At 42.3% G+C, this 13,312-nt stretch overlaps 1 protein-coding gene across 1 annotated transcript in view; it reads right to left on the reverse strand.

The window, feature by feature from the left end:
- SLC17A6 (solute carrier family 17 member 6) overlaps positions 1-8,831 on the reverse strand; it is a 38,508-nt gene extending 29,677 nt beyond the window's left edge. The window contains exons 1-3 of the mRNA XM_052662149.1: positions 8,746-8,831; positions 5,877-6,129; positions 4,144-4,262 (exon numbers count right to left, since the gene is read on the reverse strand). Of these exons, the coding sequence (XP_052518109.1) occupies positions 4,144-4,262; positions 5,877-6,129; positions 8,746-8,831 (458 nt within the window). The remainder of the gene's footprint in view (positions 1-4,143; positions 4,263-5,876; positions 6,130-8,745) is intronic.
- Positions 8,832-13,312: the final 4,481 nt, after the last annotated feature.

Consider the following 13,312-nt stretch of genomic DNA (forward strand, 5'->3'; position numbering starts at 1 on the left):
AAACACAAGTGATACTGAATGATCAGGGTCTTTTTCTTTCATTGTTTTCTGAATATAAAATGCTATTAGAAATAAGTAACAGTCAACAATTATTGAGTACCAGGCATGCTTAAGAATTTTACACATATTCTCATATTTAGCCGTCATGATACTCCAGCAGGTAAATAGTTTAACTAACTCCTTTTACAGAAATACAAACCGAGGCTCAGAGAGTTTAAATAATGTTTCATGCCATTCGGTTATTAAGTAGTACATTCAGGAGTCTGAACACAACCCTATTGGCTTTAGAATCTGTAGTTAAAGTGTGAAACACTTTGTTAAGATGTTATTTCATTTACTCAACCAGTATCTATCATAAGCCAGGCACTCTTTGAGATGCTAGAGATATAGTGGTGTTAATATAAGACAAAGCTACTTGCACTCCTGGAGCTCACATTTTACTGTAGAAAGCAGTTATTTCTTAGTTATAGATCATTAAGAAAAATACTGGTATGAAAGCTGGCAGTGGTGCTACATAAAAACTTAAAGCAGAGTTGGGAAATCAGGAGAACAGGAGCAGAATAGGGACTGTTTTTAAATAGTGCTTAAGTAATATTTCCACCTAGACAGAGGCAAGAATAGTCTCTGAATACAACATCATCCACTAAAAACATAATGTTGACCAAACTTCCTTTGATAAATCTGACCTTCTTTGGTTATGCCTTTGCAAAAATTTTGTTGTTTCTTCCATTAAGTCATTGACCAGGCTCCTCATCACTCTCTAAATGCAAGATAAAGATAGTTTTTAGTAATTTCACATTTGTAAGTATCTGAGTTACCATAAGCCCTACAGTCTTATTGTTTAAAGACAAAATTAATTTGCCCCCAATACTTTTTAATCACTGTATTAAATATGTTCTCATCTAAAAACATTACAGGTTTTGTAAGAAATCTTCCTTTGATTCCCACTTTAAAACCCTCTATAGAGGGAGTTGACCAAATTCTCCTATCCAGGGTGTGCAATAGCCCTTTAAGGCAAGGTAAAGAAAATAATGATTCAGGAGCTTTCCTGGAGACCCAGTTTCCTTTCCCCCGCAACTCCCCTACCTCCTCTTCTCAATGAGCAGAAAAGCAAGAATTCTGAGAACTGGACCAGAAAAAGAACCAAGAAATCTGTATTCTGACCAAGAGTGGGGCTGTTTTTGCTTAATTCATAAAATGGAGAAGCCAAATCATTGCTGTTTGTTTTTCATTGAGAAATCTGCCAGGAGGTGTAACCAGAAGCCCTTCTCTCTAGGGGAGCTGTCTCCACAGGCGTCAGTTCTTCTACTCCAGTTCCACCCACAACAGTGATGGCAAACACTTCCAAAGAGAGCTTTTTTTACACCAAGAGGGAAAGGACTCTGTCCCCAGCATCCCACTCAAGGGAAAGCTTGTTCTATTATTAAATGATCTGTAGGGAAGGCAGAATGGGTGCACAATGCTTGTAGGTGGAAAATTGGTCTTGCTATGTTGCTTTTGCTGTTTTGAAAATGGAAACACACATCTTTCAAGCCAATTCTAAAAATTTATAAAACTTCATGTTAAAAAAAAGTCTTCTAAGATAAAATTATACGCAGCATGTACAGGACTAGTTGGACATTTACCAACTAGTCAATGAAAGTGTCTCTGGGTGATTAAGTTATGTAAGATTTTTATTGTCCTTTCTTTTTACTATACTTTTCCTATTTGATATATAACACTTTTGTAATCAGAAAAGGAAATGTTATGCATTTTTAAACCTGTTTTCACAAGAGGTTTCCAGTGTATATTTCTCATTGTGTGCTTTTAATAATATTTTTTAAAATATTAAAAATAAAGCAGATAATCAAAATCTTAAAAAGTGAACAGGTTCACTTTCTTATCTGTTCACAATATTTTACAATAAAATTTGACTTTGTTTTCTCTGCCTTGGATAACACAAAACATTGTATATGAAAAATATTGTTTCTCTCTTCTAAATATCTACTTAAAGATAATGTGGTTTTGGATCCAAATAAAAATTCTAAGCTTCAGGACATTTTCTCTTGAGGAAAATCTTCAAATAAATTAGAACCTGAGTCAGCATCAGCCTTTTCTTTACTAGACATGACACAAGTGATAGCAATGAGCTTGCATTTTTTTTTAACCTAGAAAAACCTGTTTACTGACCTCCCAGTGTTAGAAAGAGTGAAAGCTAAAGCATCCCTGATGTTTTTTCCTGGCAGGAAAATGTTAGCATTTTAACATTTGGCAAGCTGAAGGTTTTGACTCTGAAAAAAACTTAAAGGCATAGCCATTATATTTTTATTTCACCTTTTATTGAGTTTCCTTGTGTGTGTGTGTGAATTTATGCATGGTTTTCCACTGAAGTGAAAAATAGTTTACATATGTATGTTTGGAGTATCTTTCTGGGAAGTTTATTTTGTTTTGGAAAATATTTTTAGGAAAAAATTATCGGCACTGCATTATAGATATGAAAGTCAAAATGTAACAGATTTATTGCCAGTAATATTTAAGAAAATATTCCTTTAAATTTTTCTGCCTTATGTCAATTTTTAAAATTTATCCCATCCATAAAATAGGGTTCTGTACACAGTTAATAAGTTTCAGTTTAAACTGATACCATTTTTAAAAGTATATATATATATGCATATATATATATATATATATATATACACACATACATTTTTAATCCTGTTGAGCCTGAGTATTAGCCATCGCAATGTTAGGGTAAAGATAATATTCAAGAGGCATTATTTCTAGTCTATCGCACTCTCCTCAACATTTTGAGGACAAAAATCCTCACCCTAGGGGCATTAAGCCGAAAATAAATTCCCAAGAATCTCTCCCTAGGTCTTGGAGATGACTGAGAAATTTGGGGCCAGAAACCACCTCTCCTGAATGGGACTGCAGGTGACAAAAGCCAGGGAAGGGGCTTGGGAGATGTCACTGAGGGATGAGAGACCAGTTTAGGGAAGCAGAGAGGAGATCAAGACTAGAGAGGTGCCCAGTTCTAGATCACTTCCCAGAAACACTTAATCTTTGGCGGGGAAGGAGAGAGGTGAAGTCCTAGGTAGGCTCTGAAAGAAGACCCAAAATCTTTATTTGGGGTCTCTATGCAGGAAATGGGCTTCCCTGTTGGCTCAGAGGGTAAAGAATCTGCCTGCAATATGAGAGACCAGGATTCGATCCCGGGGTTGGGAAGATCCCCTGGAGAAGGGCATGACAACCCCCGCCAGTATTCTTGCCTGGGAAATGCCATGGATGGAGAAGCCTAGCGGGCTATCCCCCACGGAGTTGAAAGAGTCCGGCAAGACTCGGCGACTAAACCACCAACCACTATGCAGCAATACCAGGAAAGGCGAGAGCATCTGTTCTTTCTCAGCTTAACACTTAGGTTTAAGTGCACACAAAGAAGCAAGTGAAGCTGATTCTCACCGTCGGAGGGCCAGGCTATGCTCCTTGACACCCCCACCCCACCCCATCAGTCGTTTCGCCTCGCACTTCGGGGTGCCCCTGCAGATGCCAGCGGGGGAACTCGAGGGCTGGCGCTAGGACCCCGGCCGCCGTCACCACCGCAGCCAGGCTGGAGGCCGCTGGACGCAGCTGAGCGCCTTCCCCACCCCGCCCCTACTCCGCCGAGCTCATTAACAGGTGGAATCGCACCCCGGGCGCCTGAAATCCCGCCTGCCTCCATAGAAACAAATCCGGCAGACCCAGAGCACCATCTGGGCGGGCTTTCGATGCGCCCTGCCAGGTCAGCATCACACAGAGCCGTGGTACCCGCGGGATGCGCGGAGCGGCGCGCAGTGACGCCCCCACCCTTTGTGCACCGGGAGGCACGGTCTCAGCTGCCCGGCTCCCCGGCCGGCCTCAGCACCTACCAGGCCTTGGGGCACGTCGACCATTTCATCAGAAGCCGCTGGGAGAGGGCGGCGGTAACCTGCACCAACATCCTTGAGGGCGCCTTATTCTGGAAGGAGGCACCATGTTCCAGCCCCTAGAGTGTATTCCAGGGGACTAGGAGACCTCGTCCAGGAGTTCCCCAGTCCCGCGGGGCTCTCGCCCCGGCCCCAGCTTCCGCTACCCTTCGGGGGGTATAAATCCCACCTCTCTGCGCCCCGTCGGGCCCCGGAGCTTTACCTGTTGGCTGCCAGCCGAGAAGCGATGTAGCCGCCCGGAATCTGGGTGATGATATAGCCCCAAAAGAAAGAACCGTGGATCATCCCTACGGTTTCCGGGTCCCAGTTGAATTTGGCTTTCTATGGAGTAGGGAAAAAAGAAACAGGGGACGAGATCGTTTAGTCAGGGCTTTGGGCTGGAAATTCACGATCAGTAGCTCTCTGCCGAACAGCCCTCACCGCCCGCGGTACTCCCTGACTTCTAGTCGTGGGGATGGCTTAATGTTCGTTTCCTAACAAAATTAAATCTATACCTTCTTACAGAGAAGAAAATCCTCTTTTCACTGAAAAACAGTGCTCGTTTGAAATGGATTCATAGCGAAGCTGGGTGCCTTGACTTTGCTCCCCGACGACTGCCTGGCAGGTCGGATCGCCTCTATGAATGACGAGCCGGCAGGGCTTGAGTTTGGGAAATGAGGACTCTCCGCGAGGAGATTCTGTTCGCTGGCGGGGGACAGAGACACCTGACGGGGATTCATGTAGCCCAGGCCGACCTGTTCGGCTGCAGCGGTGGAATCGCTGGGAGAATGGAACCCAACTGGGAAAAAGCTGGGGAAGAGGGGCTGGGGAGCTTGAGATGGAACGCGCGGAAGTCGGAGGAGCAAGTGGGAAGGATGGTGGTCCCTGAAAAGTGGGGATGGGTCTGGGCCAGAAAGATTTGAAAAGGCCCAGGGAAACCGGGGGAGTTAGTGGAGACGGAGGTGGCACTCAGGGGTAGTCTGACGAGCAGAAGAGGGGTGTGTCTGAAGGTCCTGGCCTAACTCCGCCCTCGCCAGCGTGGCTTGCCATCCAAGGGGAACCTTAAGTAAACTGGGGCTAACTATCCGCACAGGAAAGGTGAAAGAGCCGTTATTCGGCGTGGGAAACTGGAGACCCTTTTTCTAACCCCTTTGAATAAAATTCTGAAACCAAACGCCCTTCGCAGGATCTCCAAGAATAACCCAGGGCCCATCAGCGCTCACAGTTTCCCATCCACAAGCCCATCCCGAATTTATCATCCCAACCCCCAACCCTTGCTCTGCCACTTAAATTCTCTCAGGTCTCTATACAGGAAGTCTCCGGACCCGCGGGTTTCCGTGCCCTTGACTTTGACCGCCCCCCCCCCCCCCACCCCAGGCACCACTCAACGCACATTGTACGATTATGGGAGGGCGGCACTGGATTCCCGGTGACCCTGAGCCTGCCAAGCTCCTCTTTGTTCGCCAGTCAGGGAGGCTCCCAAAGACCTCTTGGCTAAAACTGCCGATAGGTGTGCACAGTTGCTTTGATTTGTTTTTCGGTTTTGTTTCATTGTGGTGATTAAGAATGTTGGGAGAGAACTGCAGAGAGTTGGGGGAAATAATAACTGATCTGCTGCTCTATTCCTCCGGGTAAAAGAAAACTAGTTCGATTTAGATTTTACGGACGGTATTGAGGATCAAGTCCTTGTATGATATCTCTATCCTCAAAAAGCTATTGAGCTTTTTCCACTTTACTATTTTCCACGTTGCTGGGGAGAAAAAGCAGGCCCAGAGAACAGAAGCGGCGTGCTCCAACGTGAACAGGGATCGATAACATTGCCGCGGCCACATCTAGAAGGGCAGGGCTAGAGGGGGCCTTGAAGGGGCAACCACGCCCTCCGCATTCGGCGGGGGGAGAGCGAGGCTCCAACAGGTGAAGTGGGTCTGCGACACCCCCGGGCCAGCCGTCGCGTACCTCCTTGATCACCTTGCCCCCGCGGTGGATGGTGCTGTTGTTGACCATGTCCACGATGGCCACGCCCAGGTTGCAGCGGATGCCGAAGGAGATGCAGAAGCCCAGGCCGCTCATGATGGCGATGATGTAGCGTCGCGGCAGGCCGAAGCACGTGCAGTCGCACAGCGGCGCCTTCTTCTCAGGCACCTCCAGGGGCTTCCCATCCTCCGTCAGCTCGATGGTCTCCCCGGCGTCCTGCTTCTTCTCCAGCACCCTGCGCGGCACAGCGTGGGGAGGCAAGGACGCGGGGTTTAGGCACCCCGCCTACGCCGGGACCATTCCCAGTTCCCGGAACCTGTCAGAGCTGGGGGAGGGGGGCCCTGACTGCCTTGCCCACCCTCAGGAGTTAGGGAGCTGGGGCCACACCAGACTTCAGGGACTCCCGGGCTCCCTCCCCGCGGCCGCATCTCTTCAACTTTCAATAGTTTATCTTCTCTGGCAACCAATCCCCCTTCCCTCGGGGATTCACCCCACAGTGCCTTGATCCACATCCATCACCTGGGCCTGACTTTCCTGTGGGGTCTGCAGTTTGGAAAAGGGTGACCCGAACGGCGCCTTCTCAGCACCTGTGTAGACGCCTCCCCGCCGCAGCGCTCTACCCGAGTCGCTGTCTTACAGCCTCCAGTCTCCCGAGGGCTGCTCCGCGGCGGCTGGCCCAGGCACGCTCCTGCACCCGCGTACCCCTTCCTTTCCGGCTAAGTTAACCCCCCGGGACGGAGGACGCCGGGATACCGTCCCCGGATGAGCCCGGGAGCCCCCCGGGGACCAAGGCCTGTCCCGGCCAGTGCCCCCGCGGAGGTCTGCGAAGGCTCCGTGAGTGTCACGCCCTCTCCCTTCCCCTTCCTCTAACCCCAGGATGCCAGTTCAACGTTCACTCTCCTGTGACACAGCTTACTCTTTTCCCTCTTTTTACTCGAATTTGAAACAAAGGCCTCCGCCGATTATGGCCGACACCAAAGCTTCCTACTGCCAGAACATGAATAATTAATTATTCACAATCTTGCGTCATTACTATCTCAGTTACAAACACCGAAAAATGTCCTGGGCCCATTTGCAAAGACAATGCGACTCCCAGATACACGAACGCGCCCCCAAATCAACTCTGGGAAGATGTCCCACATCAAGGTAGAAGATACCAGATTTATGTTTCTGTTTGTGTGTGTGTGTTGTTAACTTGTGTAGTGTTTCACAAGATTTCACCCCTCTGATTCAATCGCTCTGGGTTTTGTCCTTGGGGGTAGGGGAAAGTAGAGTGATGGAATGGTTTAACTTAGAAGCTGATAGTGCTGTTCTGGTCCACAGTATATCCGTGAAATTTCTATTATAAAGAAGAATGTGAAGGGTAACACATCCTGAACCTTTGAGATGGATATTTAAAAAAAGAACCTCTCAGTTTACAGTTTGCAGATGTTTTCCAATCCACCATGTATCTTGCCACACAGAATCATTTTCATACACATAGAGAAAGCAAAATAGATCAATTTCAAGAATACCTAGCTTGGGAGACAGCTGTTAAGCAATTTGAGGCTACTAGGAAAAAAAGTCAGACTTGCAAATTCTACAAAATACGAACTGGGGAACAGATCATAAAGCTAACTGTAGCTGTGATACTACTTATTCCTAAAGTCTAATTCCAGCATTAGAGCATATGGCGATGTATTTATTTTAGGAGAGTAAAATTCCATTAATGAGGTTTTTTTTTTTTTTTCACATTGGCTTCATCTGCTCATATATGCAAAGTTAAACTCTGCACCTGAACTCCCCACTGATGGCAGTTGGGCTGGGAAAGATGGCTCTTTCCAGGGCATCTGTGGAACTGCAGGGCCCTTGCAGTATTTACTGCCGCATAGGTGCATGATGGTGCCTACAAGAAGCCCACCAGAGCTGGAGAGATTGGGAAAATTGGGACGTGCATTAGTCATTTTCTTTACATTTCCTATACATTTCCAAAGGATTCAGTTTACCAAGTTTGAAGATTAGCACTCTCTTATAGAATCATTTCTCCTTTTGTTTCTGCCCTTTCGTCTTGATTTTGCTCCTGTTATTAAGAAAGGGTGTATTTGTGTCATATTCTTGAACAGATTTAAAGTTGTAAAATTTACAGAATAGTACAGTGACTACAGAGAGGATTTAAAATTTTAAAATGTTTCTAATACTTCCAAAGTCATTTGGCTGATTATTATTATGGCTCTTCTTAAAAGCACTGTGATATTTCCCACACAAGAAATAGACATCTAAGAGAGATCAAATAATTAAAAATATATATACATTGTTTCAGATTTAAAAAGAGGAACTGCTATTGCTATTAATTATTGATATATTTTGATTATTCCTTCAGTACAGAAGGAAGATTCCACTGGGGGATTCTCTACTCAAGTGGTTTTGAAACTAAAACCCAGCTTTCTTTCTGCCACTACTCTTCAGAATTTTATTAATTTTTTAGGTGGTTGTGTTATTTTTTCCTTTTTCTGCATTAAAGGAATTTAATTTGGTGTCACTATAAGCAACAAAAGAAAGGCTCTTTGAACAGGTGCAGGTCACTTCCCAATTGTAAAAAGGATAAATCCTCAGTAGGAAAGGATAAGAATCTGCAGGTACCAAAGCAAAAATCACACACACACACACACACACAAACAGCAGACAGGTTAATTTAGTGCAACATTCCTGAATTAATAAGTAGGTTTCCAGAGCAGCCTCACTTCAGCAATGAGCAAAAAGAAAGATTTTCCGATCGTATTACAATATCTAAGCAACCAGGGTTTAAGGAAATAGCTCTGCAGATTTTTTTTCATGCTGAGTCCCAGGCAAAGATAGGTTTGCTTTCCCTTACCTGTAGATCTGGCCGAGGGATTTTCCAGCAAAATTCTTTAGCCCCTCTTTTCCTGGTGTCAAAATCCTTTGTTTTACCGACTCCATTCTTGCAAAGCTTGGTGTCGGCTCTTGCCAGATTTAAATAGAGATCGCTATGAAAGGCGAGAGTTGCGCATATTGTCTTAATCGCTTAAGGTAGTTGTAGGTGTTTTGTTTTGTTTTTTTTTTTCCTCCTCAGCAGAATGGTATCGGTGTGCCTCTTGCTAGAGGGCTAGTGAGAGAGGGGAGGGAGAGTGAGAACGAGAATACAACAGAATAGCTGCATGCAACCCACGGGTTTCCTAATAGGAGAGTTGGTAGACACAATCAGAAAGTCTCATTGGAAGGGGAGGATCCGGTGGCAAAGGGCGCACGCAGTGCCATGGTATTTGAGCGGGTGCAGATGACTCCTTGTCCTGGAAGTCAGTCCTCTCGAAAACAATGTAAATCCTCGGTTTTAAAAGCCTTGTTGCTGACAAACCCTCTGCCTTTCTAACGCGGGTGGAAATATCACAGAACTCTTGTGTAAGAACGAAGTCAAAAGAATAGTACTTTTTAAAATGGTGCCTTTGCTGTAAGAAGCAGAGCACCTCCGAAACTCATGGGAGCATCTTAGGTCTCAGATGAGCGATGCCGCTGTTAGTTTTCCCTTCTTGCCCATGATCTGCTCCCATCACGCCAGCGCAAACTCTGCTCTGCGGTAGAGTCGAATTAAGATGGAGAAAGCTTGCTGCTCTTTGAGGACGTGAGTAAATAACAGATACACTGTTGTGATTTGGGCAGCGTCAGGGAAGATTTTTTTCAGCACCGCTGACAGCGCCCGTCTGGGCGCTTCTTGGCAAAATGGTTCAGCACCACGGACAGAGTAAGTCTTCGGAAAAGGGGCGGTTTCTTTTGGCTGGTCAGGTTGCCAACTTTCTAGGCGAACTGGAAGGATGGCCCTGACCAAGGACCATACTGGGGATTCAGGAATGGATGCTATGGAAACCAAGTGAGAAGATGTCATCGTCGCCAGGGTTTGCAGGGAGAATGGTGCATTTAGCTCTGCAAGGGAGAAAGATTTTATTAAAAATTGACAAGTTACTTCTAGTTTGCTACATTTTACCCAGCATGCTGATGCCAACGCTGACTGTTTCAGGGAAGGAAGATTACAACATATTTTACTTACTTTTGTGGGGTTTGGGGCACCTGGGCTCCCTTTAATATAAATTATATGTACACAAACTGCATAATTATATTGTTCATGTATTTTGTTTTAACCCCTAAAAGGTAAGAGAAAAAAAAAAAGGTAGAAAGGAAGAAAGAGAAGGAGGAAGCAAGAAAGAGGAATAATAGAGACAGAAAAAGGCAGAGAGAGGGGGAGAGAGAGAGAGTAGAGAAATTTTTTTTTTTTTAAAGAATAGTTGTTCCTCAGTGATCTTGGTTGAATAAAAGGCAAGCAGTTTAATATAAATTCCTTGGAATTGTATGCTTCTTCACTTTTAACTAATTTTCAGCACACACACTACTAAAATATCAATATATTGAGGACATTTGTGGCTACACCTTGTGCTTTTTAACAAATTATTGCTGATGATATTTTCAAGATTTATTTTAAATTACAATCTTTTCAAATATAAATTTTTCTTTTTGTAACATCTTCTAAAGCAGAATTACAGAGACATTCGTGAAAGGCATTTGCTCTCAGGTATGGAAGTATGGCACCAATGAATCTATTTCATTAAGCAAAGTGAGGAAACTATGCAAGATTAATGTTAATTATTAATGCATTTGACATGAATCACAAACCTCTTAGATGTAATTCAGGCAAATAGTTACAAAACAGATTGTCCTTGAGCTACATTCTCAAAGTCAAAATCCTTGAATTTCCTTTAAACCAACAGGGGGAGTAGATTTTTCTTGGGGATTCTGGTACCAAATCTCAGAAATATGGATCTAAATACAGAATCATGTAAGAATATTCTCCAGATGGGACAAATAATACAATGAATATGCATGTACTGAATGGATAGTGGAAAAATTTCAAAAGTAGCTGAGGCCATCTGCTATTATTAAATTTAACATTTATCAAATTATATTTTATTAAGAATATAATAAAGGAAAGGATACTGGAGGGCATCTTTCTCTTATTTTGATGTGCATTTGTGTGTATATATATATATTCTATTAGTATACTAAACAAGATTTTCCTAAAACTCTGGAACGCCTCAAAACAGTATCCATCCCCAAAGGTGATCAACCATAAAAAGAAGGGGGGAAACATTAAACTACCTTATTCCAAACAACCTTCTTCCAGCTTATCAGGACTTGACTCATCTAGTGCTTTTCAAAGTATCTGTTTTTCAAATCTTTCATGACCAAATTCATTAAATTTAATTCATTTAGGGATTTCAGTGATCTTGAAATTCCAGAAAATTATATACAAAATAGAAGTCAGATAAATATCTGTGAAGTTAAGATGGTGATATAAAAAATGATTTTTCTAAGAATTCCTGCCTAAGTTTCAGCCCAAATAACTAGAGATCTAAATCACTAGCAAACCTGATTGCTCAGTGTCATATATATGCGACACAAATCCAACACAAAAGCATTGTTTGTAGTGTAAAATAATTACATTCACCTCATTGAAATCTTTGTCATTTGGCTCTTCTCCATTCTCTTGATGAAAGGGTAAGTGTTTGAATCAGAATTACTGCTAATATTCATTTATTCATTTTAAAAATAATTATTTAGTGCTCAAAATTTCACTAGGTTCTGGGACTGTTCCCTGAAAGATCTCACAAACTACATGGGAAATAGACACATAAATAAAATTACAACTATTTATGGGTGAAATTGGACAAGTTAAGTAACCCAGGCTGGAAGTGAAAGTGTACAGAAAATATTTCAGGAAGTGATGTTTCCTTGTCTGTCTTAATAAGTGAAGAGAAATTTAGTCCTATAAAAATGATGACAGTCCAGGAAATTGGGTGGGGAAAGATGATGGCACTTAGAGAGATCCCAGCTGAGGGGATATCTTGAGCAAATTCATAAACAAGGGGAAAATGTTGTATGTGAAAAATTACAAGAATTGTTACTTGACTACCATTTAGGCTATTCTTAGGTTAATAGCTACACCCAATATAAGAGACATATATTCAGATATTACTTACTAATCTGACATATTTTCTTCATTCATGCTCCCCAAATCTGAACATTAAATATGTACCTTTGTGATCTTAATATCACCAGCTTTCATTTTATGCAAGGAAATGTTCATAGGTATACAAATGATATTAATTTAGGAATACTGAAAAAGTCTTCCATTATCTGGACACCTTCCCTTACCCTTAATATTCCATCCAATTTTAGCCTTGAATTGCATTATTAGACAATTCTCCTAAGAGAATTGTCCCCTTTCTCCAAGCACTGTTATCAATAAAAGGAGGTTTCATTGACTATAACTAATGTGTGTAGTGTTATAATTTATGAATGACTTTCATTTACATGATCTCATTTACTCTTTATAATGATTTTTCAAACTAATTTCATTCCCAGTTTTTTTTTTTAAATTCATTTCCAGTTTACTGAGGAGGGAAATGAGAGTTAATGATTTGCCTGAAGTCATGAAACCAGTGATGAAGAAGCAGCATGGATTAGAGTAGTTTTTCACCATTTAAGATCTTGTTAAAATACAGATTCTGACTCAATAGTTCTGCAGTGGAGACCAAGGTGCAGCAATTCTAACAAGTTTCCAGGGCTGCACCCCTGGATCACAATTTGAATATCAATGGTGCAGAGTAAAAACTGTGAAATCAGCTGACTGTGTTGGATCCTGGTTCTGCTGATTATCATCCCCGCAACTTTGAATCAGTTACTTGGTTTTAATAAACTGATCTTCTTATTTGTAAAAAATGAAGGCTTGCATGTAATCTCTATCATCCCTTCCACATGTAAAATTCTATGACTTTTTCATTAATTTATTCATTGATGTAAAACAGTATTTTTTCATTTCTTCTACCCTAAAATTTTGTTACATGGCTAATAATGAACTGAAAAAAATGTCCAATGACATAGAGCAATATATTCCTTTCCGAAAGTTCTATCTTCTTATATTTTAAAGAAGTCAATTTATTGCTTGTGTTTTACTAGGTATTATTGTTTTATAAGCAACTGTTTAAATAATTATTATCATCATCAAATTTTGTGTTCTTCAAAATTACAGAAGATATTACCCAATAGCAGTGTTATAAGTTTGCATTTGTTTATATTTTTGTGTTAGGAAATGCTTTTGAGAGATCATTTAAATGTCTTGCAAATGTCGCCCTCTGGTGGAAGGATATGTTATCATTTTAGAAGCAATTGTCTATGTATTAATAATTAAAACTGTTTTCTTTCTTTCCTTCCTTCATTTTTTCTCTCTTCCTTTTTTTTAAAAAATTATTTATTTGGTTGCACCACATCTTAGTGGCAGCATGTCGGATCTAATTCCCTGAAACAAAAGTAAAAGTGAAGTCACTCAGTCCTGTTGGACTGACTCTTTGCAGCCCCATGGATTATAGCCTACC

Source organism: Budorcas taxicolor, chromosome 25 (genome assembly GCF_023091745.1).
Source record: "Budorcas taxicolor isolate Tak-1 chromosome 25, Takin1.1, whole genome shotgun sequence".
Classification (NCBI taxonomy): domain Eukaryota; kingdom Metazoa; phylum Chordata; class Mammalia; order Artiodactyla; family Bovidae; genus Budorcas; species Budorcas taxicolor.